Source organism: Solanum verrucosum, unplaced genomic scaffold, assembly GCF_900185275.1.
Source record: "Solanum verrucosum unplaced genomic scaffold, falcon-dt-bn FXZP01000025.1, whole genome shotgun sequence".
NCBI classification, from domain to species: domain Eukaryota; kingdom Viridiplantae; phylum Streptophyta; class Magnoliopsida; order Solanales; family Solanaceae; genus Solanum; species Solanum verrucosum.
In genome coordinates, this window is record NW_026020239.1 from 193,321 (window position 1) to 215,914 (window position 22,594).

The 22,594-nt window shown below is 33.4% G+C and overlaps 1 protein-coding gene across 1 annotated transcript; it reads left to right on the top strand.

The window, feature by feature from the left end:
* Positions 1-12,912: 12,912 nt before the first annotated feature.
* LOC125832804 (uncharacterized) lies at positions 12,913-14,978 on the top strand. Its single transcript, XM_049511997.1, has 9 exons — positions 12,913-12,983; positions 13,033-13,246; positions 13,320-13,372; positions 13,670-13,706; positions 13,786-13,851; positions 14,240-14,344; positions 14,420-14,573; positions 14,650-14,726; positions 14,801-14,978. Exons 1-9 carry the CDS (start codon positions 12,913-12,915, stop codon positions 14,864-14,866), a joined length of 843 nt encoding a protein of 280 aa, XP_049367954.1. The 3' UTR covers positions 14,867-14,978.
* Positions 14,979-22,594: the final 7,616 nt, after the last annotated feature.

Sequence of the window (22,594 nt, forward strand, 5' to 3'; positions counted from 1 at the left end):
AAAAGAAAAAAAAATTACCCCCTCCCCCGGGCACCCCCCACCCCAGGGTGCCCCCCTTCCACCAACCTACCCCTATTTTATTTTATTTTTCCAAAAACAAAAAACATATTTTTTTCAATTAAGTTTGAAAATTAATATTAATTTTTTTATTTTTTAGCACAATTAAGAATTTTGAGTGGAAGTGAAAATTAAGTGATCTATTATGGATCAATATGGATACCATATTTAACTCATTTTGACTATATTTGTAGAGACTCTTAAAATAACTTGAAGCCCATATTTAACCAATTAAAATAGGAAAAATTATATATAATAGTAAACTATTAATTCAAATTAAATGCTATAATCATAGTTTGATTTAATTGTATCCCATAACAAACTGTTGCTATTTCGCCTCTCTCCTGGTGAATCTCGCTCGCCACTCTCGTTCTCGCTGGCAATCTCCCTTGCCTCTCTCGCTTTTATATAAACGGAAATGTATAAAATGTGTTTGTATTTGTATAAAGCGAGAGAAAATTATATATGTACATATATTTTCATTCGCCTCTCTCCCCTTTCCCAGATCTCGCTCGCCACTCTACCAGATCTCACTTGCCACTCTCACTTGCCTCTCTCACTTTATACAAACACATATGTGTACATTGCATTTGTGTTTGTATAAAGCGAGAGAAAATTGTATATACAAATACAAATGTATATATTTTCGTCCTATACACATATGATTATACAAATACGATCTTCCCCTGCCCTATTTTCTTTTGTCTTTCTCTCTTTCTCGCTTTATACAAACACATATTATACAATTGGTCTTTTGTGTATGTATACCGAAACAGAAACATATTATACAACTGCTTTCTTTTGTATATGTATAGCGAAATATACATATTTATGTTTGCTATGGAGCGCAATTATGCAAATTATAGCTATAACATACAAATATGATTTTTATGTTTGTTGAATGTGAAAGTTGCACATTAAAAAATGAGTGATCCAAGTCATTAAATATGAGCAAAATAGACTCATTTCATTAATATGGACTGAAATTGTCACCCCTATACATATTACAAGTTAAGAAAAGATAAATTTATTAGGTTCTTCTCTTCTATTTTTTTTTGTTTTTCTCTCTACCGAGTTTGTTTAATGTTCACCTCTTGCGTTCCTTAAATTTTATTTTTTTAAACAAAACTGATGGGCTACCCCAGCTAAAATAAAATACGAAAAATCAAAACAAAAGCACAAAAACCAAAATGAAAAGGGAAGACCAAAATAGAAAAAGGAAATCACAGAGAAGAAGAAAATGCCATTACAGACAGAGGTCCACAATGGAGGTGAATTGACGCCTGAACTATCGTAGCTCCCCGTCAGCAAATTTGGGGCGACAACAGGGTAGTTCCTGTAGTATCTCTTCAAATTTTCAATCTAATAGCCATCAATTTTTAGCTCAAACTCATATCTAAGCTTTACCAAATTCAAGGTTTAAAACTGGTTTCCTGGGGTGATTCCAAAGTGAGCGGTCTTTAAGCTCTCACCAGACGCTGCAGAATCAACACCCAAGTTGAAGAAACTTAAACCAGTTCGTTTGAATGTTTGGTGTTCGCTAATTCTGACTCTTTGACTATAAACTTACATACAATCAGATGTAACACTAATTTAGCTTGCAATCCGTCCTAATAAATACCTTACAATGGGCTGAGCTTCATAAGGAACTGATACTACCATTAATAATTTATTTATTTTTAGTTCAGATCACAAATTAGTCTAGGTAAACTCTTAGTACAAGTTGTTGGATCTTTTTGTTTGCTGAAACATATTGGTATTGCATCTTTTGAAATAAGTGAATGGGGTTTTCTTGATTTAGTTTTAGACCTACAGACCTATCCCTTAATTGTATGATCTTTAATCTTCAATATGGTTCTCTATTTTTGTATGTGCTGAATCTTAGTTGTGGTAGTTATTGTTGTAAACTAACATTGTTCCATTGATTTGTTACTGCTCCATGACTGTGGAGCTTGAGAGAAAAGATGAAGAAGAAAGAGAAAAGATATTATTTGATGAATGAAGAATTACATCTGTGTGAGCTACTTATACAAAAATGTGATTAACTAACTAGCTATCAAACTAACTACCATTATCACTTAACTACAATATTAGCTAACTAACTAACAACCTATCAGTCAATTAACTAATAGCTAGTTATAACTAACTCAGCCTGTACTATATTCAACACCCCCCCCCCCCCCTCAAGCTAGGTGGTATGAAAATATCCTTAAGGCCTAGCTTGGACATCAAATAAGCATGTTGGAAAGTAAGCAACCCCTTAGTAAGTATGTCTGCAGGCTGTTCTGCAGAGGCCAAATAAACTGTGTTGATCAATCCCAGTTGGTTTTTTTCTCGAATCAAATGACAATCAATGTCAATGTGTTTTGTACGTTCATGAAATACTGGATTAGCTGCTATTTGGATTGCGGACTTGCTATCACATGATATATCAACTGGCAACTGAATGGACAATCCCAATTCCTTAAACAGACCAATAAGCCAAATAACTTCAGCAACTGTTGAGGCAAGACTCCTATACTCTACCTCTGCTGAGCTTCTCGAGACAGTAGGCTGTTTCTTTGACTTCCAGGAAATAAGTGAATCACCAATCTTCACTGCATAGCCACTTACTTATTTTCTAGTTGTAAGACATAACCCCCAATCAGCATCATAATAAGCGTGTAGCTTAGAAGAAGCCGTAGATGACATGAGAATTCCCATTCCAGGTGACTGATTTATATACTTCACCACCCTGGTAGCAGTTTCCATGTGAGATTGTTTGGGTGAATGCATGAATTGACTAAGATTTTGGATCGCAAATGAAATATCTGGCCGAGTTACAGTCAAATAAAGTAACCATCCTACCAGTCTTTGATATGGACCCGGATCCTCCAACACAAGATCATGCTGTGAGTTGATATGTTGATCAAACACGACTGAAGTTAACTTTTGGTTGACTTCCACAGGTGCTCCAACTGGCTTAGTACCTCCTAGTCCCAAGTCTGAAATGAGCTTAAGAGCATACTTCCTTTAATGCATCAAGATGCCTTCACTGCTTCTAGCAAACTCAGTGCCCAAAAAAAATCTAAGTTCCCCTAGATCTTTGATCTTGAAACTGGTTTGCAAAACGTTCTTAGTCTCTTGTATGAGTTTCATATCACTTCCTATTATCAACAAATCATCTACATAGATCAAAACAAAAACCTTCTTTCCATCTGCATGCTTAATGAACAAAGATTAGTCTAAGTGACTCTGAATAAATCCTGACTCCACCAAGGTTGTAGTCAATTTGATGTTCCATTGTCTAGAGGCTTGTTTGAGCCCATACAATGATTTAAGCAATTTGCAAACACTTCTTGTTTGACCATCTGTTGCTGGAGCATTGAAACCTTGAGGTAACTCCATGTATACCTCTTCTTGTAAATCTCCTTGAAGAAAAGCATTGTATACATCCATCTGATGTATATGCCATTTCTGAGCTGCAGCCAAAGCAATGACTAATCGAACAGTCACCATTTTCACTACAGGTGAAAAGGTCTCTTGGTAATCTAGTCCCTCTCTTTGTCTATAACCTTTTGCTACCAATCTTGCTTTATATCTCTCTATATGTCCATTTGCTCTGTACTTGACTTTATAAACCCATCTACAACCAATAGCTTTCTGTCCTTGAGGTAATGGAACTACCTCTCATGTCTTGTTATCTTCTAAAGCATTGATTTATGTCTTCATGGCATCTATCCATTGTGGGACTTTCACTGCTTCTGAATAGCTACCAGGTTCAATGATCGTTGAAGCTGAAAAATGACATAAAAAATCATTATAGTGAACTGATAAACATATGTAGCTCATAACATTCAATATGGGATATTGGCAACTCCTTTTGTTGTTAGTCAACACAAAATCCTTGTGCCAAAGAGGTGGTCTAATAGACCTATGTGATCTTCTATCATTAACAAATTGAGAGGGTGTAACATTCTGCTCAATTGGAACTATAACATCATCAACATTTTCTTGTACATTAGCATCTCCATTTTTTTGTACAGCATCACCAGTCGACTGTGTAGCATCATCAGTTGACTGACGTACAGGGGAAATCACTGACTCAACATCAAAAAATGAGTCAAAATCATCTACTGATACAGGAGAAGTAGCCTGATTCCTTGTGTCTGGATGTGCCAATTTGTTCTCAAAAGGAAAAACATGTTCATTAAAGTGGACATCTCTACATATAAAGAACTTCTTGTTTTCCAAATCTAATAATCTATAGCCCTTTTGATGAACTCCATAACCCATCATAATTGCCCTGATTGCTCTTGGTCCAAACTTATCTTGTTTGACCAGGTTAGTCGCATAGCACAAACAACCAATCACCCTAATATGTTTCAATTTTGGAACCTTGTGATAAACAAGTTCATAGGGAGTCTTCTTGTCTAGAACAGTAGATGGAATCCTATTGATAATGTAGACAACAGCTTCAATACAAATCCCCCAAAATCTGTCAGGCAAGCAACCTTGAAACTTAATAGCTCGAGTTGTTTCAAGTATATGCCTATGTCTCCTCTCTACCACCCCATTTTGTTGAGGGGTATATGGACAAGAACTTTGATGAATAATACCAAGGGATTGAAAAAGATTTGCACAATGTTGATTAAAAAATTTAGAACCATTATCTGATCTAAAAACTTGGATTTTCTTATTGAATTGAGTATGAACCATAGCAATGAAGTTTTTTAGCAAGAAAACAACATCAGACTTAACTCTCATAAGAAATACCCAAGTCCATCTAGAATAGTCATCAACTATAGTAAGAAAATACTGCATACCATCATATGTGGATGTTTTGTAAGGACCCCATACATCCATATGTAACAATTTAAATAGTCGACTACTCTTAGTGACACTAACAGGAAAAGGAACTCTAGTTTGTCTAGCCAAATGGCACATATCACACTTGTCTATGATAAAGCATGATTTATTCTGAAAAGTTGTAATTCTTCTTAAAACTGACATGGGAGCATGTCCCATCCTTCTATGGCATAATGCTGCATCAACCTCCTTTTGTACTGCCAAAGATTTCTGATGTGTGATGTTTCTCGTCCTCCTTTTTGAGTACATTACATATAATCCATCTTGTTCCTTACCAATCTCCCTCACCTTCCCAGATGAGAGATCCTGAAATAAACAGAAATTAGGGAAGAACACAACACAACATTGCAATTCTTTTGTCAGCTTGGACACAGACAAAAGATTGAATTTAAATGTTGGCACACACAACACATTCTTAATGAAATCACCTCCAGACAATTGACAGTTCCCTATGTGAGATATATTTGCAGATTCTCCTGTCGGTAATTGAACCTTCCCTGCATCATCTATTGATGTACCAGTTTGTAACCCAGACTTATCACCTATCATATGATTAGTGGCTCCCAGTATCAACAACCCATTTCACACTATCATCAATATGAAGAAGGATGTACCTGCAGTTTTAGCACTTGCAGTGTTAGCAGCATAGTTGGAATTTCCTCCCATGTTTGCACCTGTATCACCTATGGAGCATTTGTTCAACATTTTGACAATCTGATTGTACTGATGCTGAGTAAGAGCAGGTGCAGGTTCAGGTCCTACTCCCACACCATGTTCTGTAGCTTGAGGCCCATGATTATATCCTAAGTTTAACCCTACAAGAGGATGTGTGGCAACATTGGCTCTTTTCTTCCCTTTGAAGTTCTCTGGATAGCCAATTAGTTTATAGCAATTCTCCTTAACATGTCCCTTCTGCAAGAAATATTCACACTTCTGCAATTTGTAACAATCAGCCCTAGTATGACCCTTCATATTGCAGAAATCACAATGTTTCCTCTGATATTGATGATCTCCCGAACCAGATGATTGTCCTGGTCCTAAACTTCTGGTTGAATACATAGTTGTGGCATCCTTTTCTATAGCATAAAAAGTTGAGGGTTCCATTCGACCTGCAACAACACAATTACCTCCAACAAGCATATTTTGGCTTTCATCCTGTATAATCATAGCATACGCCTGATTCACACTAGGTTCAGGACTCAACGTTAAGATTTGAGACCTCGCATGAGCATAACCATCATTTAGCCCCATAAGGAACTGGAATAGCTTCTGCCTCTCTAAATGTTCTACAAAATCTTTCGATCTCTCACAAGCACACGTTGGAAATGGAATAATCGAATTATGTTCATCCCAAAGATCTTTCAATTTAGAATAATACATTGAAACAGATGATATACCTTGAACAACAGTTGCTATTTCCTTATGTAAATGGTAAGCTCGAGAATTGTTTACCTTGTCAAATCTCTCTTTAAGGTCATTCCAGACGAGATAAGCATCAGATCTAAAAAGGATTCCACTAAGAAAATTTGATTGTACACTGCTCATCAACCACAAAACCACGATGGAATTACATCTCTCCCATCTTCTCTGTAGATCTCCTTCATACATGCTTCTCGTAACAGATCCATCGATGAATCAATTTGTTCCTTCCTAGAAGTGCCAACTTCATAGCTCAACTCCAAAGCATGTATTTCTCCATGCCTTTGAGCTGAATTTCAATTGAAAGTGAACCTGGTGCATCAGAAAGATGCAAGTACAATGGATGATTGTAGTCAATATTACTCCCCATAGATCTGAATTTCCTTCAAATGCGCAGCAATCAATGGTAGAAAAATGAATCTCCCGATCCTCTGTATTCTGTACTACTCAGAGAACCCCTAGATCCATACCATTCTAGCTCTAATACCATGTAAACTAACATTGTTCCATTGATTTGTTACTGCTCCATGACTGTGGAGCTTGAGAGAAAAAATGAAGAGGAAAGTGACAAGATATTATTTGATGAATGAAGAATTACATCTGTGTGAGCTACTTATACAAAAATGTGATTAACTAACTAGCTATCAAACTAACTATCATTATCACTTAACTACAATATTAGCTAACTAACTAACAACCTGTCAGTCAATTAACTAATAGCTAGTTATAACTAACTCAGCCTGTACTATATTCAACAGTTGTTTATCAATGTTGAGAAGTTTCCTTGCCTCTGATGGTAATGATTGAAAATTCTGATATTGAACTATTGTTGTACCTGCAAAATTAAAAACTTTATTAGCTAAAAAATATATTAGTGCATTGCCTTCCCTAAGAATGTGAGAAAAATGCACTAGCCCCTTTTTCCTCCAGAAATTGATACTAGTAATCTCCATCCTGATCTTCCAAGGGGCTTCCCATTTTCCTTTTTTCATATTGGTTATGGCCAAAAAATCTGATTCTATCAAGATCGGTACTCTCTGCTATTCAATACAGTGTTGAATACCTCCTTGAATGGCTCTTGCCTCTGCCTGGATGCTATTTGTGATCCAAAGTCTTTTAGCTTCAGCATATACTAAATTACCATCAGCATCCCTAATACAAAAGGCTGCAGATCTCTCACCGAGATTGCCTCTACAAGCCCCATCTGTGTTACATTTTAACCATCCTATTTCAGGTTTTCTCCAAATCACCACCTGTGATTTTATTAGGGGTCTGTATTGTTCAAAGTGCTGAACCAGTTGAGGCCACTGGTTAGGAATGACCTTTATCCAAGGGTACTTTAGTTTCACTAGTTTGACTAGGTTACTATTAATCTCTTGAATCACCTTCCACTTCGTCATATTCCCCCATGCTCTATAGTATTCCTTCTTTTCCACAATTGCCAACAAATAAAAGCAGGGACAACTTGAAGAATAGGGGTAAGTTTTGCACAATGCCTTATGTCCCACCACTTCTTTATTGCTTGATGAACCTGAATGAAAGGACCTTGTAACCCTATAGCATTTGCATAATATTTCCAAATTGATCTTGCAAATTATCCATTGATAAAGAGATGAACCATTGTTTCCTCTTGAGCTTTTTCACAACATCTACACCTAGAAACCATGTTTATCTTCAACGTCTTCAACACTTCATCCATGGGAATTTTTTATTTCCACAACCTCCACAACAAGAAACAAATTTTATAAGGGACCCCTATACTCCAAATAGAAACATATTCTTCCTTCTCATGACCTTTCTGTCTGATCTCTTCCCAAGCACTGCCCATTGAAAACTTTCCAGAACTAGTTTTCATCCACCAAGGATGATCAGAAAGCTCAGGAATATATTCATATTGAAGTTTCTTTTGAGCATGTTTAGCAACTAATTTAGGAAGGTATTGGTGAAGCTTTTATCTATTCCATCCATTTGAATCCGCGAAAAAATTCAACTCTTCAGTATTAGGAGCTTTTATAAAATCTGGATGAGTTGATTTTATAGCTCCCAAACCAGTCCAGTTATCCTCCCAAGTGTAAGAAGTACCACTTATTGGCTCCCACTAGATATTCCCATCTATTTCATCTCTCGCCTCAATCATTTTCTTCCATATTTGAGATCCATTTTTCCACAACACATCTGTTGGTTTAAATTTCTTACAATATTCATTCCACATGAAATTTGATCATAAAGAAGAGATAGTTCTGAACCTCCACCAGAGTTTAGCAAATGGTGCTTTAGAAATATCATGAAGAAGTCTAAAGCCTGATTTGCCCTCTTTTTTTGGTAGGCACAACTTTGACCAAGATACCGAATGCTTACTTCTACCTTCTTCCTCCAAAAAAATCTAGCAAAGATCTTGTCGATCTCATTAATAGTGTACTTAGTAAGGACAACTACAGATAGCAAGTATATAGGAGTACTTTGAAGCACACTTTCAATAAGCACAACACCTACAAAAGATAAAAGTTTTCCTCTCCAATTTTGCAATTTTTCCTTAACTTTCTTTATCATATCATTGTAATACTCCTTTCTTTTCCTGTTGTGAAAGACTGGACAACCCAAATATTTGAAAGGAAAGTTTCCCTTGGAGAAACCAGTAATCTGCTCAACTTTCTCCACCAGTCTAGCCTCCACTTTATGAAACATATAAAAGAAACGTTTTTCCTTATTAACCAGTTGCCCTGAGATTGTTTCATAATCTTTAATAACCCTCATTATTTGCTTTAGAGACCCTTCCTCTGCAGATGAGAAAATGATAGTGTCATCTACATACGCTATATGGTTGATGTTCCGACTCCAATTAGGCATTCCATAACCCACAAAGTTATGATTTTCAAATAGTGAGTTTAAAGCTCTAGATAATATTTCTGCAGATAGTATAAACAAAGCAGGGGATAGAGGATCCCCTTGTTTTACCCCTCTAGTAGAGTGAAAAGAGCCTTTTGGTTGTCCATTAAATAAAATGGAGTACCAGTTATTAGCAATCAACCTCCATACCATGTCAATGAACTGATTTGAGAAACCCATATTTGACAAGACTTTGACGAGGTAGAGCCACGAGACCCTATCATAAGCCTTAGCCATGTCAAGCTTTATAATAACATTGGTTGGTTTTCCTCTCTTCCTAATATCCGTAACAATCTCTTGAGTTAATAATACATTTTTAATAATGCTTCTACCCTTCACAAATCTAGACTGATTAGGAAAATCAGTTTTGATAGTACTTTCTCCATTCTATCATGAATGACTTTGGAAAACACCTTATTGATAAAGTTACTAAGACTTATAGGTCTTAAGTTTGAGTAGCTTTGAATAAGATCTTTTTTTTTGTAACAACACCAGGTTGGTGTGAGTAATAGATTTTGATAAGGTCTTTTTTTGGTAACAACACCAGGTTGGTGTGAGTAATAGATTTTGACGAGGTTGAATTTTTTCACTATCCAAGCTATCAAAATACTCTTTCAGTACAAAATTCTTCTACATAAACTTTCATAATTTTACTAAATTCAAACTCTTTAAGAGCTGATTTTCCCCAATATATGATCTCCCGAACTGTTTTTTTCTTTAATATGACTGGAGCTAAATATAATTACAAGGACAAATACTCATCAGATTAAATTTAAAAACAGAATTAAACTTAGAGAGATTAGACGGGACAATAGTGACATAAACCAAGAATTTTAGCGATGAAATTTAAGCAAAGATTGAAAGAAAAACTAATTAAAATTGAAACACCCAAAAGAGGAGATGAAGAGAACTAAAAGAGTAGTCTTTCAGAGTTTCAAAGAAGAGATTAAAGACCAAAAAAAGCAACACAAAGGAAGTAAATGAACGTTGTGAAAAATTTGTGGTCAAAACTTACCTGAGATTGCAAAACCCATGTTGAGAGAGAGTTCGTAGAATGAGAGAAGTCAACAGAACCCAACCTTGAAAATTTGGAAGAGAGTGTGTTTCTATTATACTTGTGAGAGAGATGGTAGATTTTTCCAGATTTCGCTCCCTTTAAAATTTTTTTTAGATTTTTCCAGGTTCCAGATTTTACTCACTTTTACAATTGAGTGAAATTACTTGACTACCCTAGGTCGTCCATGGTTTGGCATTTCTATATAGTAGAAAAAGAAAAAAAATATATATATTCCTCCTTTATATTTTATTTACTACTACATCTTCTTCAAATCCAAAAAAAGCACGAAAAAAAATCAGATCTTTTTTCAAGTCCTTATTCTTCTTTCTATTTAAAAAACAAAACCCATGAAGAATTTGAAGGTAAAGTTTTGATCTGTCATTCTTTACATCAATGGCTCCGTTACCATTGTAATATATATAGAGCAAAATCGACGAGTTGAGTACTTTGTATTTGCAGCGGAAGTCTTTGATTTTTCTACTTTCACAGGATTACTCCAAAGTCTCTCTTTGAATCACTAGAAAACAAAGTTTCATTCACAAACTAAATGTATATTTGTGTTTCACACCTTCGTTGATCTTCAGACAAAAAAAGGTTCTTCATGTCATTTTCTTTTGGTTTTTTGTTCTCTTTTTTTTTTTTATTGTTCATGTTATCACTTTTTCTGTAAAGGAATAAATTCTTTTATCAAGAGGAGTTGATAAGTTTTTCAGATTAATTAATATTCCTTTTTTATTTTATTTTAAAAGAGATAATTAATTCTCATCTCTTCTCAGACAACTTCTTGGATTGGATCGGTCCACATGGACGATCTAAAACTTACAATAAAACTTCTTGAAAATCTTAAATTTTTAATTCATCAATTTCATAATTAATAGGGGTAAAATAGTAAACTTATTATGTACATCACTATTTTCTTAATAGACATGTCAATTCAAAAGTGAATAAGTAATTAAAAACAGGGGAGTACTTGTTACAGAGTGCCAAGAGCTGTCTAGTAGCCACCATGTGATTTTTATTTGGAGTGTTCCATGGTTAGTAATCATAAGGCGTTTGTAGATATATAATTTTTTTAATTAAATCTAAGATTTTACACCAATTCAATACTTAAATAATTTTTTTAGATTATTTTAATTTTAATAAGTTTATTTTAAAAAATTTAAAAATTATAAAAAATAAAATCATATTCATAAAAAAATAAATAGTGTGATAGCGTTTAGTGGAAAAGAGGCATGAACTAGTACAAGTTGGTAAAATATGATATTGATAAATGTTCTAGCAATTGGCTGAGAAATAATTAAATAAGTCCTGAATTAGTAACGATGACATAATGAGCATGATTGAACATTATCCTCATGAAAGAAAGACAATATATGTAAACTACACCCTACTATATAGATCACAAGTGATGAGAAAAATAATTCATGTGGACACATAATATATATGCCAATAAATTGACAACTTAGCAAGTCTATTGTTTTAAAAAAGAAAAAGGTAGCCTACCAACATGGGTTGTGGTGCACGTATGGGAGTGCTTCACCCTTAATCAGAGGTCTCGGGTTCGAGCCCTGGATATGGAGAAATTCTTGTTCGGAGCGTCACCCCTGAATGGGCCTTGCAGAACGTAATTCAAAGTTAGTCGGAGCTCCAATGTGAACTCCGGTCATCGATTGGGAAAGAAAAAAAAAGAAAAAGGTAATCTAAAATTTGTGATCCCAATTTTGTATTAAGATATTTAAATGAAACGTGAGGAGGACAAGGAAGCAATTGGGTGGCTGCTATAGATCCACATATGGATGACAATGATATACATACCTTCACCTAATTATTATAGCCTCTAGCGGCTTCCTTTCCAAACCCATGTGCTCCACAGCTCAAATTTGCGTAAGGAATTTATGGTGAATTGATAAGTATGTATTCATCTTTAATCAGATGTTTTGAGTTTGAGTACCCTTAGGTATGAAATCGTTATTGTTAGGAAACAGTTTACCTCTCAAATGGGGCTTTTCGGTGCTCAAATTTAAATTTAGTCCAACTCTAATATAAATACTAAACGGTAGGTGAGAAATATATATATATTTTTTTTTTGCATAAGGACAATCCAACGAAACCAAAAATAAAAAAAATTGCACAAGGATAATCCAAAATTTACTAGCACACTGACAAAACCTCTTAGTTGAGGCATTTAGGAAAGTTTGGTGGAGTGCATTAAAAAATAATAATATATATATTAAATTTATTTATTACTAATATTTTATTTGATACATATTTTCAATCAACAATATTAATATATCATGTTCACCACTATTTTTATACACCCTACGAAACCACCCTTTAATTTGCAAATAACAAAGTAAAACTCAATTAACTAATACAAGTGTGCTAATTGATAATGTACTCTGTCTCTCTCCTCTTTTATCCACACTTGTGATTGAATATACTTTTAAGCAAGTGTGATAAGAGAAGTTGAAGGTAGAAAGTGAGACAAAAAGAGGAAAATAAAATAAGACCAAAAAGGAAATTGTCCATAATTACTTTTATAGAGTTGTGCTCTCTGTTTGGTGCTCAAGAATCAAGAAAGATCCTAACTTTAGAAGAGAATGTCAACAATCGCTAGTGGTTACCTCACAAATTCTTTCTCTAAAATGGCAAATCTCACCAGACATGAGAGTGTTTCTGCTTCCTGGATAATGTCAGTAAGCTCATCTATGATTGGGTATCTATATATAGTAAAGATCAGCATGTGTGTTATTACTTCATTGCAGGTCACTGAATCCCAATTCCTCAAGCACGGGGAAGAAACAAGTGTTTAGAGAATTGCGATATCCCATTCCACAATCTGAGACTGAATCAACATACACATCGAATCTCCATTTTGATCGATTGCAGCTGTCGGATGAACAAGTGTTGGATCAGGAAAATCGACTTCAGTTTGGTCAGTTCATGGCACATGAAGCAGTGCTTGATGAAGAATATTGGGTTAGTATCACTCTTCATAATTTAAGATCCAATAGGTTGTGTTTTCTGTATGTTTAGCTTCAATAATTGACAGACAGCAGCATGGCTGCGAGCTGAATCTCACTGGGAAGATCGCCAGAATGATCGGTATGTACCCTGTTTTCTCATTTCTTCACTTGAAAAGTATGCTTATAAATGAATCAATCAACTCGCCTCTGATCACCCCTAAACTAGTCGGGATTGGCTATATGAATTCTTTATAAGATCCATCATGTTATGACTATTCTTGTGCGATAATGGTATTATTTTTATGCCATTACCATTTTTAGTGGATAATATCCATATTTGATCCATTTTGAGAAAACATTGGTTATCCGACCCATATCTAATGGGTCGGATTGGATGGTTACTCGTTTTCTTTAACCATTTTCTTTGATAATGCAGATACATCAATAACTATAAAAGGAAATATGCAGAGCAGGTACTCAACTGGTTAATTTACAAGTGTTACATGAAAAACGTATGCGCAGTGCATAATATCTCATAGTTCCACTATGCAGGAGTTTAATGCCTTGAAAAGAAGATGCAAAGCACAAATTGGGCAGAGATGCACCTGCATTGTTGCTGTATAAATCTGTTAACAGAAATTTACCTTCACGTAATACTCCTTCCGTTTCACAAAGAATGGTCTAGTTTGACTTGACACGGAGTTTAAGAAGATAAAGAAGATTTTTGAATCTTGTGGTCTTAAATTAAAGTTATGTCAAATGTACAAAATTGTCCTTTACTCTTGTAGCCTTAAACATGTCACGTGGAAAGCTGAAATTATAATGTTACCAAAAAAAGAAAAAAGTCATTCTTTTTTAAACATACTAAAAAGGAAATGAGGTCATTTTTTTTAAAACAGAGGGAGTATTATTTTTCTTCAACTCTTGCAAGACAATTAGCTTCAAACTTGTTTTAGTTCATTAAGAAAAAATCATCATATCTGACATGTACGGTTGACATCAACAGGTGCGGGCAGAAGATAAAATTATCAGATATACAGTACTTAAGAGTATCGTTGGGACACTAGATTTGATCATCGGGCACTTGTCACATGGAGAGGCTTTTCCTGGGGTATTTTGGTGTAAATAAATCTGACAAATAAGTAATAATTTCCCGCAAAAATTTGAAATGTCTTCAATTCCACAGGGAAGGGTGAATTCCCCTGATTTGAGCAACATTGAGAGAAGATCCTCCAATAGATATGGTTATATTGCAAATTTATGTGTTTCCAAATCTTCTCGAAGGCAAGGTGTTGCAAGAAACATGTTGCATTTTGCTATTAGATTGGCGAAAGAAAATGGTAAGCAATTAGGATGCAACAGTTGTAGAATCAATGATCAATCACCAAAAGACTAAATCTGTTGTTTGTGTGATAGGTGCAGAAAAGGTGTTCGTGCATGTACATACAAACAACGGACCTGCACAAAAGCTTTATCAAAAGGTTGGCTTTCAGGTAAAAACTAAATTTCTGTTGTAACTTAAGTCAATCTGTTTTTCTCGTAAATGAAAATTCCAGTCTTTTACCAGGTGGTCGAAGTGAAAAATCATAAACTCGCTGAAGAACAACCTCACTTGCTTTTCCTCAGAGCATGAAACACATTGAATGCAAGTCAGTTTTTTTCTATTTTTTGGCTCATGATATATTTGGAGTATACCCTGCATATCTTATTAGCTCCCAACATGCCAATTTTTCACATGTATGCAGCCAGTAATGATCAAAACTTCAACTAAGATTAAACAAATATTTGATGTTTTCCTTATGAGACATAAAATAAGAGAGGAAGAATTCATTAATAAGTTTCCAATGAAAGTATGTCTGATGAACAAGGAAAATATCCATCACGTCTTGTTCGACATTCTTTCTATTACTCTAGTCACAACAAAAACAGAGGAGAGATTGACATCCTTATAAATGAGAAAAAATAGCGATCATCAAAAAATCAAAACAATACTTTCGAAGAACTGAATTAATTTTCCAAGTGTACTGCAAACATCTTTTGCCATTGTTTAATTCAATAGGTGAAATTTTGGCACATGTTCAATCAAATACATGTATTGATAGCATAGGTTTAAGTGATCTTTGCTTCTTAAGCATTATCTCTTGCCTTTTTTAAAAAATTCAAATTAAATTATTTAGTTATAAGAATAATGGTGCATGTCTTGGTGCATTTTTTGTCCATTTCTGAAATTTCTTATCTAAGAAACAGTGAGTTCAGAAAAATTTAATTGGTTACATTAGAGGAAATATCTGAATTGCAGTGTTTGTAACTAGAAAAATTTTACAATGGTAGAGACCCAACCAACAATAGTTGTGTGACCCTCCATTGATTAATTGACACTTGGATACTGTGTTTACTTCTTTACCTTTTTATCATCTCTCTCCTACTCAACCTTCTTTTCATTCATTTTCTTATTTTCTTACTCCTAATAAATATTTTTTAACTTCATTTTCTTAAGATGTTGATATATTGAATAAAATAATTAATAAACATTTTTTTTATCACAATAACTAAAAAAACATTTTAGGAGTGAGTATTTAAAATCCTCATATCATTCAATATTTTTAATAATATCAAATTAACTAAAAAATATTTAGTGTTTTCTCAATTACTAGCACCTAAAAAAACAAATTAATTCAAATTTAGTTTTCCATTTTTTTAAATTCTGTTTTAGCTCATATATTTATAGTCATTGTTATTTTAATTTTGTTTTAGTTCATATATTTATAGTCATTCTCTTAATAGATAGTATCCGTTATTTTTCCTAAAATTAAGTTATAATTTTTTTAAATACTTAATAGAAACATGGTGGAAATATATATTATAACTGAATGTACGTAAAGACATGAAAAATGAATTCTTATAATATTAAGGCTAAATGATATTATTATTATTATATTATTATTATTACTATTATAATAATAATAATAATAATAATAATAATAATAATAATAATAATAATAATAATAATATAATGAGTAGTTAATTTAAAATTATATGGAACCGATTGATTCTTGAAAATAAATTAAGCATTGTGTCAAATTTTTTAAGCATAGGTGGTTTTTCGATTTATTTTTACTTTAAAACTAAAACTAATTATATCAATTTTTTTTAAAATAAATTAAAGTAGAAGAAATATTCAATTTGACTAGATTTTTATTTAGTTCGATTTTCGATATTCAGTGAATACTTCTTAATACAAATATAAAGTGTGTGTGAATTTCTCAGTCAAAATTTATCTTTTAAAGGTATCCTAGGGATTTGATTCAATTTTTTGAGATGTAAAATGAAAATTTTCAAAGATTATTTTTCTAAGGCTACGAGGAATAATTATGTTTTAATTGAATTGGTTGAGAGGTGGCAATTTTTTAAATTGATTTAGTTGAGGGACAAAAATGATTAATGGGAAAGAAAGAGCTAATCAAGTTACTAATTAATAAAGAGCACAAAGAATTAACAAATAAAATGTGAAAAAGAGAGGAATATTGAACAGAGAAGAGCTAAAATAATTTGGAAGGAAAAGGGGGGAATTTGGAGAAAAATAAGGTGAGAGAGTGTGTGCTGTTAAAATGGGCCCACAAATCCAAGTGTCAAAAATTGAATGGAGTCTCACACAACTATTATTGGTTGTGCCTCAACCATATTAAATTTTTTCTTTGTAACTGTATGACCTCTATATATAAGTAAATAAATGAGAAAAGACATAAAGAGACACTTGAAGTTGTCCCAAATTTTCAAAAAGACACTTTAACTATGCGGATGTCATATTGCTCCATAAACAATCTTGAACTGATATTATTACATCGTTTTTTGTTCACTTGGCATAGAGAGGGTATGCACTCTCTTAAAGAGCGTGAACAACCTAAAATAACGAATATAATTTTATTTTTACAAGTATTTTGTTATAAAATATATTTTCTTGTTTTTCTTATTATTTTAACTTTTTGTCCTTATTATTTTTTCTTTTTCTTTCTTGTTTCTTTCTCAAAAATTCATTGTCATCTCCATTGAAGCTCCTATTTAATTGTCACAATTTTACCACTACTCCACCTTCTTTTTTTACTACTATTAGTTTAACACTCTTCAATTTTAAAACCATATATAATTTTCTTTATATTTTGAACAATTTGATAAATCATTAGATTTCAAGATGATTAGTAGGTATCATTTAGTTTTTTAATTCAAATTTTAATCGAATTCTTTCAATTTTCGAGAAATTCATTGATTTCAAAATTATCATTTCTAATTTTGAAGTTATATGAAAAGGAGAAAAATTAATTGATGATACCTTCAAAATTTTGATTTTTCTTAGAAAAATAATTAATAGATCCCTACGGAAATCTTTTTCAAATACAAAAATTCAGTATCTTCCGCCGAATTAGTAAATTAGATAGGATTCCTTTGTCCAGAATAAGAAGTGGTGGGTCAATTTTCATAAATTTCATCGTAAATGTGAAATACTTATACAAATAAGTCCATACCGTAAAATCGATTTTCGACGGAATGAAAAAGACATATATGGTAGAATCGTAACCATAGAATACGACCCTAATCGAAATGCATACATTTGTCTCATACACTATGGGGATGGTGAGAAGAGATATATTTTATGCAATTTCATGTTTCAGGTTCACAAAGATATTATGATCCTTAGCATACTTTGCAGCCTCCTTATCGACTGTATCGTCCACTTTTAAGTCAAAACTACGGACAAAATTGTCTAATAAGGGGGTACTTTTCCAAGTTGGTAGCTTCCGCTTCTGGGAGATCAAACGGAGCTCGATTAGTTTCTGCTAGATGAGATATAAAGAACATAACCAATACAGGAAACAAGGGAATACCAGACCATATATGCTTTTGCGCCATGACAATCTCACTCGAATTACGGGAAAAGCCCTTATTGCAAAAAGCTAGATTATTAGTTCTAACCTTTAGATTCACATCCCGTAATGCTACATCTAAGAGCTTATTCTTCATGAAAATATATGTGTCTTCTTGCTGCGGATTCGTGAAAAGAGCTAAGATCCGCTGCTATTTCCTAATTCCGTGCCACGGTACAGGATATTTGCCAATGGATGGAGTTGTAGTGAAAGTTTATCAATAACTTTTAAAAAATCATTGGAAAAAAGGAATTTGGCCGAAGAAGAAAAAGAAAAGAAAGAAAATGGAGGAGGGCTCAACTTGACGTGGGGGTGAGGGTGAGGATGAGAGGTGAAGAAAGAAAGAAAGAAAGAGAGAAAATGGTGGGAGGGGTAGCTTGAAGATAAGTAGAATTAAGATGAAATCAAAATTAAAATAAGTCATAGAGAGAGATTTAAATCGTTTTGATTGAACACATATTGTCAACAAACTCCTTAAAATGATTTTTTTGATAAAAATAAGGTAAAATATGTTTCATAAGTGACATTTCCAATTCATTATCCCTCCGCAGTCACCCAACATCCCCAATTCCCATCACTTGACTATCCCACCTTGAACCATCACTCCCCACTCCTTTCCGCCTATATAGTATTTTGCTAGCTACTTGGCGTCATACATGTTAAATCATGCACGACGCGGTATCCTAGGTGTATTATGCAACGTAGGATTCATGTATTTATCTGTTCAACTTCATAAAAATTTATGTGTCTACTTGTGCGCATCAAAAGTTGGAGAGCATAGATGCAAACCAAGGTCAAGTTACATGACATATTTATTTATTACGCCTTTTGTTTATATATATAGTTACAAAAAACAAAATATTTTTAATTCTTTTTTTTATTTTGCTATAATATGCCCCCCAAATCCCCACTCCTATAATTATTTTAAATATTGTTTAGTTCAAACTTTTGTGTTCACTCACTTTTAAATATGTGTCACCACACATTTTATCCGTCTTAGCAAAGTTAAATGTCGCATAAGCTTAGTCAAATCACGATAAGTAGAAGGGTCTTCTCAACCATTCCGCCTTCAACAAACAATAAATAAGTATTGACCAAGTATCCAAAATTCATGATTTTTTCCCCTAAAAGAGCAACCTTCTACAAATAATAAATAAGTATTGACCATATATCCACATATCATGATTTTTTTTTCTAAAAGAGTCACCATCTACAAATAATAAATAAGTATATTGACCAAATATTGTATTTTTTTTTCTAAAAGCAATTATATCTTATTAGTTTCATCTTCTCAATTTAATTATCTATATATATGCCTCAATATTTCAAGCCTCAAACCGCAATACTTCTCAACTATTATTCTTGACTTTTCTTTACTTTAAGAGTATCCGAAAACATGATTGTTGAGAAGAAGAAAAGATCAATTTTACGTAATGTTAGCATACGAATTGAACCTTCTAAAGGTGAAGCTTACTGTTACACCATTTATAAACCACATGCGGTTAATACAAATCCTGCACAAGAACCAATTAATGACCGTCTTAACCATAAATATAAGGAGATGCTACGAGGATGGCTAGCTGAAAAGAGACAATGTGAAAATGAAGTATTTGACAAGGTAAATACAATTTTTTATGATGTATTTATTCTTTGAGCCAGGATTAAGAGTTTGGGGGTTGTAAATTTCCTTTAGAACCGTCAGTCAATTTTGTTAGGGGTTCACAAATTAATATACAAATATATTTAATTATTTTTCTAGTAAAAATACAGGATCTACAAAAAGTTAATGGGTTCGTCTGAACCCACGAACCCCCACTAGCTCCGCCTCTGCATGTATGACATTTTCTTTTCTTTATATCATGCTTCCAAATTGGGATTTATTGATCACTACCAATATCCTGAATCCTCCCCTTAATTATATTAGCGCTTATTTAATCTTATCTTATTCCTGGAAAAACAACAATCAAAACATTTGTTTTGTGTGTGTAGGCAATAATTAAACTTTATTTTCTTATTTCAAACTGGACTACTAAATTACAACAATACTATCACATTCAAACTTTTTGGATTTTATATTGTATATTTTTCTTTAGTTGTTTAAAATTTTATATATAACTAGTTTTTACCCTAATTAAGGACCAATGAATCTCTAACCAATGATATATCTAGAAAATGAAAGTTAGTAATACAATTACTTTGTAATGTGTGTAGTTTAATATTGTACTTTCAAAAATCATTAGTTCTTAACAAAAATCTCGTTAGATTGCAGTATTACTATCATAAGAGCAAACAATATCATCCTATCCATATGACACTAACTTTTATTTTCATGTTAAGACACACAAACATTTACATTATTCTAATTAAATTTTTCTTATTATTCTAAAGGTTGGGGTTATTAAAAAACATTCCATGAAAATAAAGGCAGAACGTTCCATATTGAAAAGGAAGTCTGCAACAAGGAAATAAAAAAGCAATAACTATTTCAAGAGGGAGGTCAAAAAGTTTCTCGGTGAAGCAATGAACAACCTCATGAATAGGGATGTCAAACACAAAAACAAGGTAAGTTAATCCTACGCTAGCTATTAGACAACAATTTTATTTTATAAAAAAACCACTATAGAAAATATAGGAATTAGAAGTTGATAAAATCGCATCATTAGATTAAAAAAAGTTATCTGTAACACCCCAAATTTTTTTGAGCTAAGACTCGAACCATTCTTTGTTTGTGAATAAGATTTTACAGAGAAATTTTAAATTTTCTTAGGTGTTAAGGTCACTAGATATAGCACCTCGAGTTCCAAAAATAAATAAAGAGAAATTCATTCAAGTCATCCGTAAGTTTTTTTGAGGTTTGGGTCAACTTCAAACGACCATAAATCTTAGCACATTATGAGTTAGGTGCCCGATAAGGAATCAAATCTAAGATCTTTGAGTCATCTTTCCAATGCTAAAGTTTGCTAAAATCCGAGTTTGGATGAGGGAGATATGCCTGTTTGCGTGCAGCCTCTCTAGTTAAAGCCTTTCCACCCGAACTAAGGAGGGGTATTTTGGGTCTATCCTTACTCCCACCTAGTCTTAGCGTGATTTTCACCCAATTAAGGGTACAAACTGATTAGAATCAGTTTCATTCATCCCAAAAATGTTTAGGGAATTAGAGAGAAGATCCTAGAGGAAAACAGTTTAATTTTCCAAGCGTACATCTAAGATTTCACCAAGAACTTAGTTCTTTCGAGGTATGTAAGCTCTCATAGTGTTGGATTAGTTCACCCACACACCAATCATGTAAATTCATCCTTATATTTCATTTTTGCAATTGATTGATCAAAATTTATGAGAAGTTCTTGAGGTTTTGTTCATTCTTTAAAAAATACAGTCTTGTTGAGTTCTTGAGGAGAGGGTCTTGAGAATTAGTGATTATCTTGATAAGTTTTGAGCGGGATTTTGTTGAATTAGTGATGGGTTTATGAATCTAAACGAGTTAGGAGGTAATCATTCGATTCTAGATGAGTTAGGGATTGAAATTAAGAAGAAAATTCCTCAATAGTTACTAGGTTTTGGGCTATGGCGGCGCGTCCCCGTTGCGCCTTCAGTGCGCCCAAAACCACCCCTAGCTGATTGAGGGCTGGCGTGCATGCCAAGGATGTGTTAGGGGCGTTAGTCCCCTTTCTCCTCCGTTCTTCGTCCCGTATGTATTCCACTGAAGCGTGTTTTCGCTCTCTTCTTATTACCATCTATTTAAGCCTTTATTAATTGAGAGATCATATATATCTTGATCATAACTCTTGAATTCACATTCCAAATTCAAGGTAAAGTTAAGAGGAAAGTTCAAGAAAGTCTTTGAATAAAATTGTGAATTCCTTTGAAATCAACTATAACTTTGAGCTATGTTTTGAGGAAGAAGTATGAGAATGAGAATATTTGTATACCTGAGTTCTATATTTTAGTCGAGTCATTCATTTACATAATTCCATATGAACTCTATGACTTGAGTGTTCTTGAGAGGAGTAGTATCTTCGAGTTTTGAGTTCTTGAGTATTGAGTTCCTAATCCTTTTTGGAACTATATTTCCTAATTATGGGATTACTACATGTTATATATGGAGGTCCTTGATTTGTGTCGTTCATGCCCATAAATCCGCATGAACCCTATGAGTCGAGCATTCTTGAGATGAGTGTATCATTGAGTCTTTGAGTTCTGGAGTTATTGAGTTTTGAGTATTGAGTTCTATATATGGTTATTGAAACCCTTGAATTGAGTCGTTCACGTCCATAATTTGGCATGAACCCTATTTTGAGAAGTCTTTCAAAATTATTTGCAATTTGTTTAAATACTTGAGTAAATGAGTATGAGGATGAGGAGAGTTGCGTCTCATATTTCAAATGAGTATAAGGGAACTAAGTATTCCCTAGCATGTAACAGTTTTACATTTAAAATGATAG

Coding starts and splice junctions, on each gene's coding strand:
- LOC125832804 (XM_049511997.1), top strand. CDS start 12,913: ATGGCAAATCTCACCAGACATGAGAGTGTTTCTGCTTCCTGGATAATG. Junction 13,373..13,669: donor GAAGATCGCCAGAATGATCG/GTATGTACCCTG, acceptor TTGATAATGCAG/ATACATCAATAACTATAAAA. Junction 14,727..14,800: donor ATCAAAAGGTTGGCTTTCAG/GTAAAAACTAAA, acceptor GTCTTTTACCAG/GTGGTCGAAGTGAAAAATCA.